The sequence below is a fragment of the Ochotona curzoniae genome, unplaced genomic scaffold, assembly GCF_017591425.1.
Source record: "Ochotona curzoniae isolate NIBS_2020 unplaced genomic scaffold, NIBS_Ocur_1.0 contig_883, whole genome shotgun sequence".
Classification (NCBI taxonomy): Eukaryota; Metazoa; Chordata; class Mammalia; order Lagomorpha; family Ochotonidae; genus Ochotona; species Ochotona curzoniae.
The window spans coordinates 50062125-50078748 of record NW_024466599.1 but is presented as its reverse complement, the minus strand read 5'-3'; the positions used below and the strand labels follow the sequence as shown (position 1 = coordinate 50078748).

At 48.9% G+C, this 16624-nt stretch overlaps 1 protein-coding gene across 1 annotated transcript; it reads left to right on the top strand.

Moving 5' to 3' along the window:
- The first annotated feature begins 9322 nt into the window (after positions 1-9322).
- On the top strand, positions 9323-13828 carry ITPRIPL1 (ITPRIP like 1). Its single transcript, XM_040993503.1, has 3 exons — positions 9323-9553; positions 9740-9839; positions 10601-13828. Exon 3 carries the CDS (start codon positions 10615-10617, stop codon positions 12256-12258), a length of 1644 nt encoding a protein of 547 aa, XP_040849437.1. The 5' UTR covers positions 9323-9553; positions 9740-9839; positions 10601-10614; the 3' UTR covers positions 12259-13828.
- The last annotated feature ends 2796 nt before the right edge of the window (positions 13829-16624 follow it).

Sequence of the window (16624 nt, the reverse complement as noted above, 5' to 3'; positions counted from 1 at the left end):
ATGGATCCCAGAACATGCAAGGTGAGGATTTAGCTGTTAGCCTCATGCTTGGCCCTTGATGCAGGTTTGCTTTAACCTGTATGCTAGACACTCAGTTTGAATACAGAGATTTACATCTTGCCATTACACTGCACTTGCTTTGGTATTTCCTTCACACGTTTGCCTCTTCTCCATTTTCTCTGATCATTCCTGGCTCTGCCCCCCCATCTCCATATGACACTGGGCTCGCCCCTAGGAATCTTCTCTATGCTCTCCTTTAGCTCTTTTCATTTTTACTTTACTCCTGGAAGATTTTCTCAATTTTATCTTTCAGTTTCCCTATAGAGTTTTGCAACATTTGCTGTTCTCCAAACAGTGCGTATGCTACATCTGAGAAGAGAGAGAATATTTTTTTTAAAAAAGAAATAAAGCAGAAGTAACTAATATGCATTGTTAGGCTGTTGAGATGTGTTGAGCAATAGTGGTTCATCCCATACACAGGGAGGAGTTGGTTTATTAATAATCCTTCTCTATGTAGTACTGAAAGAAACACAGCGACTTTTCTTTCTTTTTATGTTTAAGTGTGTAGGTAACATGCAAGTCTTTGTTAACATGGGTCTTTGTTGGACAGCATGTGACACTAAATGTTTGTCACATCAGGGTAAGTTTTAAAGCTTATAATAATAAATAGATGAATAAAAACCATGCAATTGTTAAAAAAATTGTGAAAATTCTTTGAAGAAACATCTTACTATATAGTTCTTTTAAGAAAAAATATTATGATCCCTGCACGGTAGTCTAGCTGCTGAAGACCTCGCCTTGGACATACCAGGATCCCATATGGCTCAAAGCCTTGGGAGCCTGCACCCACTTGGCAGACCAGAAGAAGCTCCTGGCTCCTGGCTTCAGATTGGCTTAGCTCTGGCTGTTGCGGCCATTTGGGGAGTAAACTAGTGGATGGAAGATTTTTCTCTCTGTCTCTCCTTCTCTCTGTACATTTGACTTTCCAATAAAAATGGGTCTTTTTTAAAAAGAAAAAAGAAAAGAATTATTAGAAAAGTAGAGCTACAGAAAGAGAGGGGGGAGGGAGATACAGACACGTACACAGAGAGGGAGCTCTTCCTTCTGCTGGTTCTCAGTCCAAATGGCTACAAAGGCCAGCAGGAGCTGGGAACTTCCTCCACATCTCCCATGTGCTAAAGGAGACCAAGCATTTGGACCATCCTTCCTTGCTTTCCCAGATGCATTTGCAGGGAGCTGGATTGGAAGCAGAGCAGCTGGGACTTGAACTGGCTCCCAGTTGAGAAGCCAGTACCACTGGTAGAGGCTAAGCGTGCTATGCCATGGCACTAGCCCCCAATTTTGATCTTTGCCCTTAGAATCTCATGGGCCAAAGCAATACATAACCATTGACCAGGATGCAGTGTAATGCATGTTTAGTCATGTATACACAGATGACAGATAGTGAGCTCAGAAGGACTTGGGTGACTGCTCTGTGGGCCAGGAGCTCCAACACACTCACCTATCAGGTCATTTAATCTGCACACCGACTATGCAACAGAAGGACTTTCTTCATTGTGTTAGAGAAGCAGCACAGGGTCCATGGGGGAAAGAAGGATTGCCCAAGATCAGATGGCAGAAAAGGGTTTTTCTCTGCCTCCTACACTCCCCCTCCCCCCTCCAACATCTGCCCAGAGAAGGGTAGGGCACACGCTGTGCTCTGGGCAAAGCTGCCACAGTGGCATGGAGAGGTCTGGCCCATGCCAGGGCCTGGGTCTGGCAGAGAGAAGGAAGCCACACAAGGGCTCCCAATCCCCTGCGCAGTCATACCCTCCCCCCAAGTCACTCTGCTCTGTGTTGGTGGCTTGGGTGACTCCTTTCCTCATCTAGCTGGTCCTCGATAATTTCATTTCAGAGGACAGGATGGTCTGAAGGAGGATCTGAGAGGCAGCTCACTGGGACAGCAACGGTCACCCTGTCAGAAACTTCGTCTCATTCTTCCATGCCGAAAATGTAAGACAGAGGGCAGGGTATAGGCACAAAGTGAGGTGGGGGAGGGGGATGCATGAGAACAGGAGCAAGAGACTCTGGAATGGTTTTTGGCTTGAATGTGTTTAGAGAATGTGGAGGGAAAGCTCTTACAATACGGTGCTCCCTGGGACCAGAGCACTGTGACATGAGGACCTGCCAAAGCTGCAGGAAGCCAGGCTGAGTCAGATCGCCACTGTCTAAACTGAACTTCCTCCTCACACTACACCCTGTGCCCAGGGGAGACTGCTGCCATGTGCTGAATGCACAAAAAGGAAGAAGCACGAAGATGTACGTTGTTTGCTTAGAATGAGCATCTGAAGCCTTCGCCTTCCTCTTTTGTTATACTCTGGGCATCCCCTAGCCGTTGCTATAGAAGCCTGGCAAACCACATCCCCAGGAGGTAGCTTCTCTTTCCAAAATTACACCTTCCTGTTATCTGCTTTACTTGTCACACTCACAAGTCAATAAAGCTGGAGGCTGGTTATCTGGCCACACTCTATGCCATAAACTCCTTGTGTCTGCTAACCAAAATGAAACTGGTTAACCAAGTTGATTCAAATGGTCCTTGCCAACATAAATTACAAGCAAGCTGATGCTCCAACCATAATCCACAGAGAAGCAGAGGGTAACTGGTAACTCAACAGTCAGAGCTAAGATGTGTCTTCCCTGGGGTGGCAGGCATCTGCAGGAAAGCACCAGAAATGTTTCACTTGGGCCAGAGTTCTCTGCTTGTCCGCCCGGGAGAGTGGGCATGCCGGCTGGCAGCCTCCAGCACCAGCTCGTGCTTTTGCAGAAGGACACTAGCATCTCACTCGACAAGACTCCACAAATGAGATACTAACTTGAGTGGTGAAAGCTGCAGACTCGTTCTACCACACCAATGGCCACCCATATTTCTGGGTCCTTAGATCCCTCAGACCCTCCAGTGGGGACCAGTGCTTCCTGCATGGGTCTCATTCCTGAAGGTAATGAAATGTGTCCAGGCTGAGAGAACAAAGCTGAGGAGGCAGTTCATGAGCTCCAGGAAGCAGGCAGGGAGAGGCAGTCCTGCAGCCCTGGGTTAAGCATACCTTTCGGGGGTGCACCTGTTTGTGCACCTGTTCATGACTGCTTTGTGCTGGCAGACAGCTAAGGTACACAAAGACTGGAGAAAATAGCCCAGTTACACTGGGCTCTGAATGATTCCTTTTGTCTGTAAAGAGTTTATCTGATCATGGCTTAATAGCTAGGAAAAAGAGCAAAAAAAAAAAAAAAAAAGTTTTGGGGTGGGGGGTTTGGCTTTTTGTTTTTGTTTGGTTGGTTTAGAAAAGTCACCTGCAGCCAGTCCTGCTACCTTCTGAAGATCAATTAAAACATTTTGAGATCCAGCTCTTGAAAATTTTTCTGGATTCAGCACAATGGTTCTGTGGCTAAATCCTTACCTTGCATGTACCAGGATCCCAGATGGGCAGTGGTTCATGTCCCTGCTGCTCCACTTTCCATCCAGCTCCCTGCTTGTGGCCTGGGAAAGCAGTCAAGGATGGCCCAAAGCCTGGGACCCATGTTGGAAACCCAGAAGCTCCTGGCTTCTGGCTTCAGATGAGCTCAGCTCTGGCCACTGTGGCTACTTGGTAACTGAACCAGCAGATGGAAGATCTTTGTTTCTCCATCTTTTTGTAAATCTGCCTCCTCAAAAAACAAAACAACAACAACAACAACAAAAAAAAACATAAATCTTTAAAAAAAAAGTTTGTGACCTGCTTTTCTCTACTTAATAGGCTGTGACTTATTTCCCACGTTAATAAGAGTAGTTTCATAATCTATTTATATCTACAGTACACTCCTGTATTTATTTATTTATTTGTTTATTTGAAAGAGTTAGAGAGAAAGAGACAGAAAAAGATCTTCTACCTATTGGTTCACTTCCCAAATGGTCACAATGGCCAGAGGTCGCTAGCCCATAGCAAGGATGCAAGAGCTTCCTCTGTGTCTCCCATTTGGGTGCAGGGGCCCAGGCACTTGGACCATTTTCCACTGCTTTCCCAGGCACATTAGCAGGGGCTGGATCAGAAACAGAATATCCAGGATTCAAACTGACACCCATATAGCATGCTGCCACAGCAGGTAGCAGCTTTACCTACCATGCCACAGTCCTATTTTTTTTAAAATGATTTAAAAAATATATTCATTTCTTTTTATTGGAGAGGCAGATTTTATGCAGAGAAGGAAAGACAGAGAAAAAGATCTTTGTTCACTGGTTCACTCCCCAAGTAACCGCAACAGCTGGAACTGAGCTGAATCGAAACCAGGAATCAGGAGCTTCTTCCTGGTCTCCCATGTGGGTGCAGGGTCCCAAAGCTTTGGGCTGTCCTCTGCTGGCCACAAGCAGAGAGCTGGATGTGAAGTGGAGTAGCCAAGACACAAATTGGCACTTGAAGGGGGAGTATGAGCCAATTTAGCCATTGCATTGCCCTACCCTGCTTTTTAATTTTTTTTTAAAGATTTATTTGTTTGTTTAGTTCAAAGAGATGGAGAGAAACAGAGAGATCTTCCATCTGTTGGTTTACTCCACATACGGTAGCAACAGCTTAGGATTGGGCTAAGTTGTAACCAGAAACTTCTCCCTGGTCTCTTACATAGGTTTCAGGGGGCTGAATTGGAAGTGGACACATCACCAATACCGGAACACAAACTGTGTTCCCCTCCTATATGGGGTTCGGGCACCTCAGGCTGTGGTTTCATAGGCTATGCCACAACACTGGCCCCCCGCACACTTGTTTTTCATTAGTATGTCATATACAAAACATGAGTATGAGACTTATGCAGAGGTTTATTGGTGGTAAAAAAAAAAAATATATATATATATATATATAGGAAACTCATGAGTATACCACAAGGACCATTTTCAAAAGCTTTCTCATCTGTATCATTTTAAACTATCTTCCAGGGCCTGGTGCGGTGGCCTAGCGGCTAAAGTCCTCGCCTTAAACGCGCCAGGATCCCATGTGGCTGCCAGTTCTAATCCTGGCTGCTCCACTTCCCATCCAACTCTCTGTCTGTGGCCTGGGAAAGTAGTCGAGGACAACCCAATGTTTTGGGACCCTGCACCCGCAGGGACCCAAACACATCACTGCTGCCTTCCAGGGTATACAATATAGGACACTAGAATCAGGGATGACCGGAAAGCTGGACCCAGGAGCAGACCCGGAACTCACACATGGCTCTCTGACATCCAAAGAGTACCAACTGCTGTGCCGAATGCCTGGGCTGGTGGATTTTTCATACCAAAAGGCTGGCATTTAGCATGGCCCATGTCCATGTTGCAGCTGGGGCTTGATTCCGAGTTTTGACTCCTGACTCTAACTTCCTGCTAACATGCACACGATACACTAGGCAGAGGGATGGGGCTGTGGTAATGCCACCACAGAGGCTTGGAGTGAGTTCCTACACCACACTTTATCCTTGCCCAGTCCAGGTCATTGCGGTCAACTTCAGTGAAAAGTGAATGGCCCTCTGTCTTTGCCTCACAACTATGCCAATATATATATATATATATATATAAACGTCTTTAAGAAATGTGCAGAAGCCGGGCCTGGCGGTGTGGCCTAGTGGCTAAAGTCCTCGCCTTGAATGCGCCGGGATTCCATATGGGTGCCAGTTCTGGACCCGGCAGCTCCACTTCCCATCCAGCTCCCTGCCTGTGGACTGGGAAAGTAGTCCAGGACGGCCCAAAGCTTTGGGACTCTGCACCTGCGTGGGATACCTGGAGGAGGTTCCTGGCTCCTGGCTTTGGATCGGCTCAGAATTGGCCGTTGTGCTCACTTGGGAATGAATCATCGGGTGGAAGATCTTTCTCTCTGTCTCTCTTCCTCTATGTATATCTGACTTTGTAATAAAAATAAAATAAATCTTAAAAAAAAATAAAGAAAGAAAGAAATGTGCAGAAGCCAGCATGGAGGCCTAGCAAGCTAATCCTCTGCCTGCAGCATCAACATCCTATCTGGGTGCCAGATTGAGTCTCTGATGCTTCTCTTTTGATCCAGTTCCCTGCTTCTAGTCTGGGAAAACAGCAGAGGATGGCACAAGTGCTTGGGCCTCTGCACCCACGTGGGAGACGCAGAAGTTCCTGGCTCCTGTCTTCAGACTGGCCCAACTCTGGCTGTTGTGGCCATTTCTTGAGTGAACCGGTAGATGGAAGACCTCCCTCTCTAACTCTCCCTCTCTCTGTAAATCGGCCCTTGCCACCCACGTGGGAGACTTAGTGGAGTTCCAGGCTCCTGGCTTTGACCTGCCTTGCTTGGCCCTTGTGGTCACTGAGGGAGTGAACCAGTGGATGGAAGATCTATTTTCTCTCTGTCTTTCCTTCCTTCTCTCTCTCTCTGTAAGTCTGCCTTCCAAATATAAATCTTTTTTTTTTTATTTGGGAGACATGTGCACATACTGATGTTTAAAATAGAAGTTAGTTGACTTTTTCTATAAATGGTCAAATAATATTTTAGTGTTTGAAAGAGTGGGACAGGAAAAGGGGGTGATCCTATTTCTCACTCATCATTAAGGGTCCTGGCCAACAGCAACATAGCAAGACAGGTTAACATAGGAAGGCATAACAAATTTATTTCATCACAGTTCCATGTGACATTGGAATCTTAAAAAAAAAAAGAGGCCAATATGCAAAGGCAAATGTCTATTCTATGGGTAGGTTTGACAAAACAGGTACAGCTGTGTAGAAATGGGGTTGGACAAAGGTCAGTCGTGATAAGGTCAGTGCAAAAACCCAGGAAAGCCTGTCTGTTCAGATTCTTCTGTACCTATTCGTGGTAGTATTACCTCCTTCTGGTTAGGGGGCAAAGCCCCTCTGGAACAAGGAAGGGTCTTATGACCTACTCTCAGATAATGGTAGGCAAGAAATTTTCTTTTCTTTTAGAAAAGTTTGTATCTACTTGAAAGTCAGAGAGAGTCTTCCATTCAATGGTTCACTCTGCTAGTGGCCGCAACAGCCAAAGCTAGGCCATTCTAGTTTTTTTGTTTGTTTGTTTTTAATATTTATTTAATTTTATTGGAAAGGCAATAGAAAGACAAAAGAAAAGACTGAGGGGGCAAATATCCTCCATCCACTGGTCCACTCCCCAGATGGGCACAACGGCCAGAGCTGAGCCAATCCAAAACCAGAAGCCAGCAGCTTCTTTGAGTCTCCCATGGGGGTTCAGGCTTCCAAGGTATTGGGTTATCCACTGTTGCTCTTCCTGACCACAAGCAGGGAGTTGGATGGAAAGTGGAGCAACCAGGACAGTTGCCCACATGGGAGGAGAAGATTAGCCAATTAAACTACTGTGCTAGGCCCTTGGACCAATCTGAAACCAGGAACCAAGAGCTCCTTCTGGATCTCCCATGTGGATACAAGATCCCAAGGACTTGAGTCATTTTTTTGCTGGAGGACTAGACTGCTATAACACTGTGCTGACCCTGAAAAAAACTTTTCCTTTCTTTTTTAAAGATTTTTTATTGGACAGTCAGAATTACAGAAAGGAGAGACAGAGAGAAAGATCTTCCCTCCACTGCTGATTCACTCATAAAGTGGCCACCACAGCTGGAGCTGAGCCAATCTGAAGCCAGAAGCCAGGAGCTTCTTCTGGGTCTCCCACATGGGTGCAGGGGCCCAAGGCTTTGGGCTGTCCTCGACTGCTTTCCCAGGCCACAAGCAGGGAGCACCCGCCAGCGAGAGTTGGGACTGTGGGCAGGCTGGCTCAGTCCAGGTTATACCATCCAAAGGCAAAGGCCAAGACAAGGGCGGGATTATGCCAAGCTGGGTCAGAGCTACCGCTGGCACACACAAAATCTAAGGCTGAGGGCCTGGCGTGATAGCGCAGTGGTTAAAGTCCTCACTTTGCACTCGCCGGGACCCCATATGCACTGGTTCTAATCCCGGTGGTCCCGCTTCCCATCTAGCTCCCTGCTTGTGGCCTGGGAAAGCAGTTAAGGACAGCCCAAAGCTTTGGGATTGCACCCACGTGGGAGACCGGGAAGAGCCAGGTTGAAGCCAGGAGCCAGGAAGTTCATCTAGAGTTCTGCCACATGGGTGCAGGCACCCAAGCACTTGGTCCATCTTCTGTGACTTTCCAGGGTGAAACAGCAGAGAGCTGCATTGAAAATGAAGCAGCCAGGACTTGAACCAGTGCTTATAGTCTGCCAGCATAGAGTCTCTTAGCTCACTGCACCACAATGCTGCCCTTAATCGCTTTTAAAAATAAACTCTCACTTGACCACAACCATAACCATTTTAAACCCAAGGTTTTTAAATGCTGATGGGTTTGCAGCATTTGCAAACATTGTGAAGTGTATGCTCCTTTTCTTTTACATGTGGACATTGTCTTAAAAATATTTCATTACCCTGTTTACACGTCTTAACGCTTGGTAAACCTGTCATCTCTTTCTCTTCATCCACATTTTAAAAAAAATCACTAAATCACTTTGGAATCTCAGTGGTCACTCTCTCGGCTGGTAACTGAGTAAGTATTTTTGGAAGTTCTGTCCCCTGGTTGGGAGCTCCCCCCCCAACCCACCCACCCCCGCATCACCACTGGATTAGAAGAATTGAAACATCCACTGTCTTTGAGCTGAGAGGATTTCAGTGAGTCAGTATCCCGGAGTCATCACTTCCTTTTCTCCTCCTCTGCTTGACAGAGGACAGGAAGTCACAGGTCTCTTGCTGAGACTTCGAAGATCCAGTTCAGGAAACTTAACCTCTGGTCGGTGTTTCTTCAGGTGCGGCAAGGCCGCTCTGACTTTAATCCCTAGCACAGCTGCCCCTGTCAGTTTAGGAGTCTTCAAACCACGGGGCTAGCGGCTAACTGACAAGCCAAGCTCTTGTCCAGGTCTTTTCGGGCAAGTCCCTTTGGTAGGAAAGACCCCTATCCCATCTCACCCCACCCCAGCCTCCGCCAGGTCTGGGCATAGGCTGCTGGTGAGGCAAGTTTTGGGTGGTGAGAACTTGCTCAGACCCAGCCTCACAAGTGAGAATGACTTTCCAGTTTTGCCACAGTTCATCGCCCCCATTCACCACGCTCCCCCTCCCCCTACAATTGACAGTGCAGTTGACCTCAGGCTCCACCTCAGAGAGTCCCGGCAGCTGCGACGGTGTAGCCCCCGCGCCTCGGCGATCCTCTAGACCCAGGAGGCCAGGGTTGCACAGAGAGGGGGTGGAGAGGATTTAGGGCCGGGCCTGGTGCCTAGCGAGAAAGGCGGCGAGCCGGGGTGCTGAGTGGGGAGGAGCCTGCACGACGGGGCGTGGTCGGGCGGGGCGGGCCGGGACAGGACCCGGACGGCGGGCGGGAGCCGGTGCAGCCGGCGGGCGCCCTCGGTTCTGCGCGCCTCGTGGTGAGGCTCGCCGGGGCCCGCGGAGCAGCGACCATCGAACAGACATGATCTGGGCCAAGAGAGAAAGGAGCGAGACCACTCCCGCCGGCCGATCGGGCGATGAACCCGGAGCCCTTATCGCGCCAGTTAGGAGGCAGGAGCCGTCAGGCCGCTTTGGCTGTGTAAAACCCGGTCCCTGCTGACACCAACCGTGAGTAACCTGGTCGCGGCGGCTGCGGCGACGGGAGAAACCTGGAGGAGGGCCTGAGCCTTTGATTGGGCTGATGAGAGTAGAAGTTTCTGGAAGTTGGGGGAAGTTATAAATGTGGAAGGTGGGAGACATGGAGAAGACTCTGCCATAAGCTGAAGTCCCCACCTACCTTGCACATGTTAACAGGGTTCCTGGAGAGGACGGTGATGCTCAAAAAGGCCAAGTTCTAAAGGGCAGAAAGTCTCTCACCTGGCTTGTGTGTCCCCACGGAACAGTCCTTCATGAGGTAGGTAGCTTGTGAGCCTTTGGAATGAATGCCAGAAGCTTCAGGCTTCTGTGTTGGTGGGTGGGGACAGCCCAGCACCTGCCAGCCGATCTCCTGTCAGGTGTGGGCCTTGGGCTCTAACTGGTTCTGCAGGATGCCTCCAGGCCTGAGAAGTGAATCTAGATCTATAGGCGTCCAGCAGTGCCCCTCAGGTGGGTGCAGTGGCAAGCACTGGCATCCTTCCAGGTGTCCACTGAGCAGGGGGTGGGGGAGGGAGGAGACTTAGTGGTTTGATGACACTGGGCGAACAGAATGAGGACTGTGAAGTCACAGAGGAAGTGCAATGCCAGAGCTGGGGGACCCGGGGCTGGCCACCTGGAGCTGGGAAACTTGTGGCTCGGGCTGACTCAGGGGAGGAGCTGGGTGTGTCTGGTGCCGCCCGGGGAACTGATGCGCTGGTGAGGCCACCCCACAGCAAGGGCCCTCCCTTCCCCACCTATAGCAGAGCGAGTGCAGTCCCCTGTCCACCTTCTGGAAGCCTAAATACCAGCCGCACCATGCAGAGGAAAACAGTGCTAAGGGTGACACTTGCTGCTGCCCCGTTCTCCCAAGTCGCCTCCTGGCAGACCACCCTTGCCCAGGACCATGCCTGGCTCCCTGGGCTTTGGGTCTTCCTCAGTAATTGACACCTAGGATTTGGGGTGTCAGGACGCTGTGGGTGGAAACGTACCCTGCAGAGCAGAGTGGAGAAGATCACTGACTGCCACCCTCCTCCTCCTCAGATGCAGAGGCCTCCATGGCTGTGATAAGCCTGCTGTTTTTGGCAGTGATGTATGTTGTTCATCACCCCCTGTTCGTCAGCGACCGAATGGACCTGGACACATTGGCCAGGAGTCGGCAGCTGGAGAAGCGACTGAGCGAGGAGATGCGCCAGTTAGAGACAGAGTTCGAAGAGAGGAAGCGGGCGGCTGAACAGAAGCAGAAGGCTGAGAACTTTTGGAGAGGGGACACATCTGATGACTTGGTGCTGGGGAAGAAAGACATGGGGTGGCCGTTCCGGGCTGATGGCCAGGAAGGGCCTCTGGGCTGGTTACTGGGCAACGCGTGGAACGCCGGCCTCTTCTGCCTCTTCCTCATCTTTGAGCTCCTGCGACAGAACATGCAGCATGAGCCAGCCTTTGATTCCAGCAGTGAGGAGGAGGAGGAGGAGGAAGTCCGGATTGTGCCTGTCACCTCGTACAACTGGCTCGCCGACTTCCCCTCACAGGAGGCCCTGGAATCCTTTTACAAACACTACGTCCAAAACGCCATCCGTGACCTGCCGAGCACCTGTGAATTCGTGGAGAGCTTTGTGGACGATCTCATTGAGGCCTGTAGGGTGCTCAGCCGCCGCGAAGCTCACCCACAGTTGGAGGATTGCCTGGGCACTGGGGCTGCCTTTGAGAAGTGGGGGACCCTCCACGAGACCCACACATTTGATGTCCTGGTGCCCATTGTTCCCCCGCAAGGCACTATGTTTGTCTTGGAGATGAGGAATTCGGTCCTGGGCCACCGCTGTGGCAGTGTGTTGGTGGAGTCGGAGTGTATGTGCAAACGCGAGAAGCTCCTGGGTGATGTGCTGTGCCTTGTGCACCACCACAGGGACCCCACGGGGGTGGGGAGCAAATGTGGCAGCTCCATCAAGGCGGCCCTTTGCACTGGCTCCCAACTGGACGTGTGCAAGACTGTGCAGTGGTTCCGCAACATGGTAGGCAACGCCTGGGCCCTTGTGGCCCACAAGTATGACTTCAAGCTCAGCCTCCCGCCGTCCACCACCTCGTGCAAGCTGAGGTTGGACTACCGCTCAGGCCGTTTTCTCTCCATCCAGCTGCTCTTGGGGGTGCAGCGAGAAGACACCTTGGTCTACCTGGTGAGTCAGGCTGCTGACCAGGAACAGCTCAGCAGCGTGGACTGGCCTGAGTCTTTTGCAGCCTGTGAACACTTATTTCTGAAGCTGGTGGGGCGCTTTGCCCCTGAGAACACTTGTCACCTCAAGTGCCTCCAGATCATTTTAAGCCTCCAGGATCACCGAAGCTTACCCCCTGGGGCATCTCACCCCATCCTCACCTCCTACCACTTCAAGACGGCCCTAATGCACCTGTTGTTGCGCTTACCCCTCACGGACTGGCAGCACAACATGCTGTCACAGCGGCTGCAGGACATTCTTTGGTTCTTGGGGCGTGGCCTCCAACAAAGGTCTCTCCATCATTTCCTCATTGGGAACAGCTTCCTCCCCCTCACCATCCCGATCCCTAAGACATTTCGGAATGCTGAACCTGTCAATCTCTTCCAGCACCTGGTGCTAAACCCTGTAGCACATTCACAGGCAGTGGAAGAGTTCCACAACCTCCTGACTCAGGTGAAAACCCTGCCCTGTGCCCCATTGGCTGGGGCGCTTTAAAGACCAGTACAAAAGCCAACCCACAAAAAAAAAATATGCACTGCACATAACGGGAGAAGGTATTTCTGATTTCTCAGGCTGCAAGAGTTTGTTGTTGTTGGGGGTTGAGTTTGTTTTTATGTACTATCAGCTTTAAGGGAAGCTTCACCTTGCCAGTGTGGATTGTGATAACATAAATGGGGTGTGTGAGGTTAAGGTGATCCGTGCAGTCTGCTGGGCCCTCCTTAGATGAGGCGCTGGAGGCTTTCCTTCTTCTGACTTTACTCTCATCACAATCCGAAGCAGGTCCAGGGAAATGGATGCTAGGGGAGGGTGTCGCTGCTCAGGACTTGGGATCCAGAAGGGGCCTGTGAGGTTGTGTTTTTTTCTAGCAACACTGGAAGTGAAAGAGAACCAGAGAATACCTCCATCCCAGCTGATTGTTTTTTTGTGAGCCATTCCCAACATAATCCTGTGAGCTGCTTTCCTTGTTGCAACTCAATTCTTATCCAAGCTGATGGCAAGTCCATTTTATCCCAGATACTGTGAGACCAACTTTTTATATATTTTAGGACCTAGTTTTCCACACCTTTGCTATTTGGAAAATATAACCAAGATGGCTTATTTTCTATTAGTTTTTGTACGGCATAGTTATTTTTTTTAATACATTTTGGGGAGGAAAAAAACCACTACAGTACTACCCAAATAAATTACTAGCACTGACTTATAAACAAACATTAAATCATAGTGACCTGGCCCATAATGGGGATAGTTATTTCCTATGCATTTCCTATAAACAATGAAATAGCTGTCTGATAGCTTGCTGAGTGCCTGAAAATAACATTATAAGCGATTGACAAGGACAGTCTTTCTGGGGGCCCTTGAGGGGAACCATTACTTTGTTTTGAGTGGGAGCCACTTAGGAAATGGAAAGATTTGGCTACGTGTGTAGCAGGCTTTGTTGGTTTTTTTTTCCACAGCTGAGTGGTGAGTTTGTATTCTCTTTTCAAAGATGACAAAGGGATTACTTGAAGCATGTTTGTGATTTTGAAGAGTGGGCTCACACAACCCAGGCCTGTTGCCAGGTCTGGACAGGAAGGCACTGTGAAGCAGTCCAACTCCAACTAAGTTGTGTCCCTAAACATGGGTCGGCTGTTATTTCCCCCCTTCTCTTAAACCTGGGCATCCTGTGGAGGAGTGTTAATAGCTTAGGGTGTGATTGTTTGAGAAATACCAGTACTGTTCTACCCAGCAATATCAGGAAGGTCTGCTGGGGAGAACCTGGCCCCACATGTAACTTTGACCTCATTGTGGGGCACAAGGGGGTGATTAGATACTGTTTTTTATGGACTTTTATTGTAGAATCCACACCCTCTCCTCAACAACGATATAAGCAAAATAAAAATTAAGACATTAAAAGTGTCCCCAAAACTGGTGCCAGTCAATTTAGGGGGACCTCACTGGCATCTACCAGGTACTATCTTTAGGGAAATATGTGATGATGGTTGGGTCTATGCTGGTGGCATTTTGGTGTTTTAAAATCCCTTTGCTGGTACTTCCATTTGAAATCAATAAAAGAGGCTGTTTTCTATGTAAATTGGATCTGTGCAGTAACACCCTCAGCAGATGAGTATGCTTAGGTGCTTGTTCCCAAGAGACTCACATTACCCTGACAGCTTCATCCTGGTATTTCTCAACATACCTTGAACCAGTCTGTCCTGTGGTTTTCCAGTGGCATGGCCGGTAGCCAGGAAAGAGTAAGTCAGATGTTAAGGAACATCAAGGTTATTCATTTTCATGGTGCTCAATAAAAAGTATCAGCCAGCTAAAAGGACCTCAGCAGCTACCAACAACACATGTAAGCTCTCGTCTGTTTAGGTGAAAAGAACATGATAAGGCTTCTAGGAGGACATGTTTGTTCCTAGGCTAACGGGGGACAAGAGAACAGTGTGTAAAGTTAGGAGTAGGCAGATTACAAAGGGAATAGCCAGCAATGCTTGGGTGTGGCCGAGGGTGCAAGAAAGGATACGGAAGACAGATCAGGCGGCAATGGAGAAAACAGACACCCATAGTGCTCTGGGAATATTCTTGTGATTAGAAGGGAAACCTCCCAGATTAGGAAACTGAGATGTGAAAACAAAACCTGCCTAATCCCCCAGGATACAACAGCAGTTATGGTCACAGTGTACATATTGTTCACTAAACACTGCCAATGGCCCAGGCACTGTTTAGCTTTCCATCTGGTATTTCATTTAATCCTCTCACCTTAGAATGTTGTGAAGAAGGCTCCTTATCCCCTCCATGGTACATAGGAGAAACAGAAAAGATATGTAGGGCTGGCATTGTGATGTAGTGGGTAAAGCCACTGTCAGTGATGCCAGCATTCCATATGGGCACTAGTTTGAGACTTAGCTGCCCCTACTTCTGATCCAGCTTCCTGCCAATATACCTGGGAAAGCAGCAGAGGGTGGCTTAAGTGCTTGGGCTCTGGCAACCATGTAGGATGCCCAGAAGTAGCCATATGCTCCTGGCTTCAGCCTGGCCTAGCTCTGGCTGTTGCAGCTATTTAGGGAGTGAACCAGCAGATGGAAGATATCTCTGTCTCCCACTGTCTTTCCCATATTCGCACCACTGGTGACAGAGCCTGGAAGAGAGTGATTAGCCCTGGCCTCCTTTCAGTGTGGTTTTAGGAGTGAAACAGGCTCTGAGGATGGAGGTGTCACGAAGAGCAAAATGCTTTATGTTAATAAATATTAAGCTGAAGGGTAGTATGTTATGTGCATTATTATTATTTGGAAATTCTAGAAGCCAGAAACTGTTGGTTCTTAGCCCAGTCTTTAGGAGGTCTGGAATTTCATAGTCTGTACAAGAATTAAAGGCATTTTCTCAGAGGTCAAAATGCATGCAAGGTCATTTCAACTGGGGGTGGGGAGTGCCCACTGAATCCCAGGGACTTGATGGCTTAAGAGCAAGAGCTACATTATGACGTAAGCCAGCCGCATGCTGGAAGGTCAGAGTGAATTTGAAGCTACAGAAGGCTTGTTCAAGCAGTCCATTGACAACGCTGTCGTTTACAGGAAGGTTTGTTTCCCATGTCTTCAGAAGAAGAATCCCTGTGAGCAGTGACGCAGACAGGGATGGCCCAGCCCGCTTTTCTGGCTGCCTGCGGGGTGGGGGAGGGACCCCCCTACTTCTGCATAAACACAGGAATTGAGCTTTGCACTCCACTGATATCAGTCACAGATCAGTCAATCCCTTGGCACCGCCCATAGCCCTAACCCTAAAACAAAGACACCATTCAGAACCAGGAGGTCACAGACTTGTCTGCACTGGAAGTGCCTGGCACACAAAGCTGTCTCCCCAGCGCTGGGAGTCCCAAGCAGTCAGCTAGGGAGGCGCCATTATTGTCACAGAGAAGGTTCAAGCCTCATCTTCCCCCGGCCGGGGTTGGAGAGAGGCTGAGGGGCAATTCCATGCCACCAAACACCATCCCTCCCTAATACTCATTGCTCTGAATGAACAGGGAATCCTGAGGAGCGGCTGTTTCTACTTGTCCTATGTCAAAACACACTTAACAGGAAGAACAAACCAGAAATGACAGGGACTCATGGGTACACTGAGTCCACAGGCTCCCAGAGACTTTATAACTTGATTCTTCATAAAGTGAGGGGATATTGTCCACGAACCCGGCACCTACATGGGATCCTGGCACTTGGAGGTGGAAGATTAGCCAGTTGAGCTATCGTGTCATGTCCAATGTCATCTTCATTTTAAAGGTGGGGAAGAAAATGAGATGAACATGCTAACCCAGGATTTAAACTTGTCATTCAGCTTCACTCATTCCATGTATATATATGGTTTTTTTTTTTTTTTGGAGTTACATAGAGATCTTCCATCTTCTCATTCACTGCCTAGATGGTTGTAATGCTGGGCCAGGCCCAAGACAGGAGCCAGGAGCTTCACTCAGGTTTCCTACATGAATGGTAGGAGCCCAAACATTTGTGTTATTTTCTGCTGTTTTTCCCAGGTACATGAGCAAGAAGCTGGGATGTAGCAGGGATGTGAACTCGGTGCCCATGTGGGATACTGGTGTTGCAGGTAGCACTTTCTATCCACTATGCCATAACGTCAGTCCCATTCAATACATGTTTAAGAAGTTGCTGTGTTCAGGGCCAGCCTCAGGACCTGGGAGAACAGTGGTGTGCAGACACAGCTTTGCTGTCAATCATTTTACAATGTATGGAAGTGACAGAAATGAACTATCACCCCATACAGGTACGGGTACTGAGTCCCCAGTACACAGCTGCCACCAAGCTCAGCCCAAACCATTGTTGGCATTTGAGTGACCCAGCAGACAGAAACCCTTTGTCTCTCTCAAATAATTAAA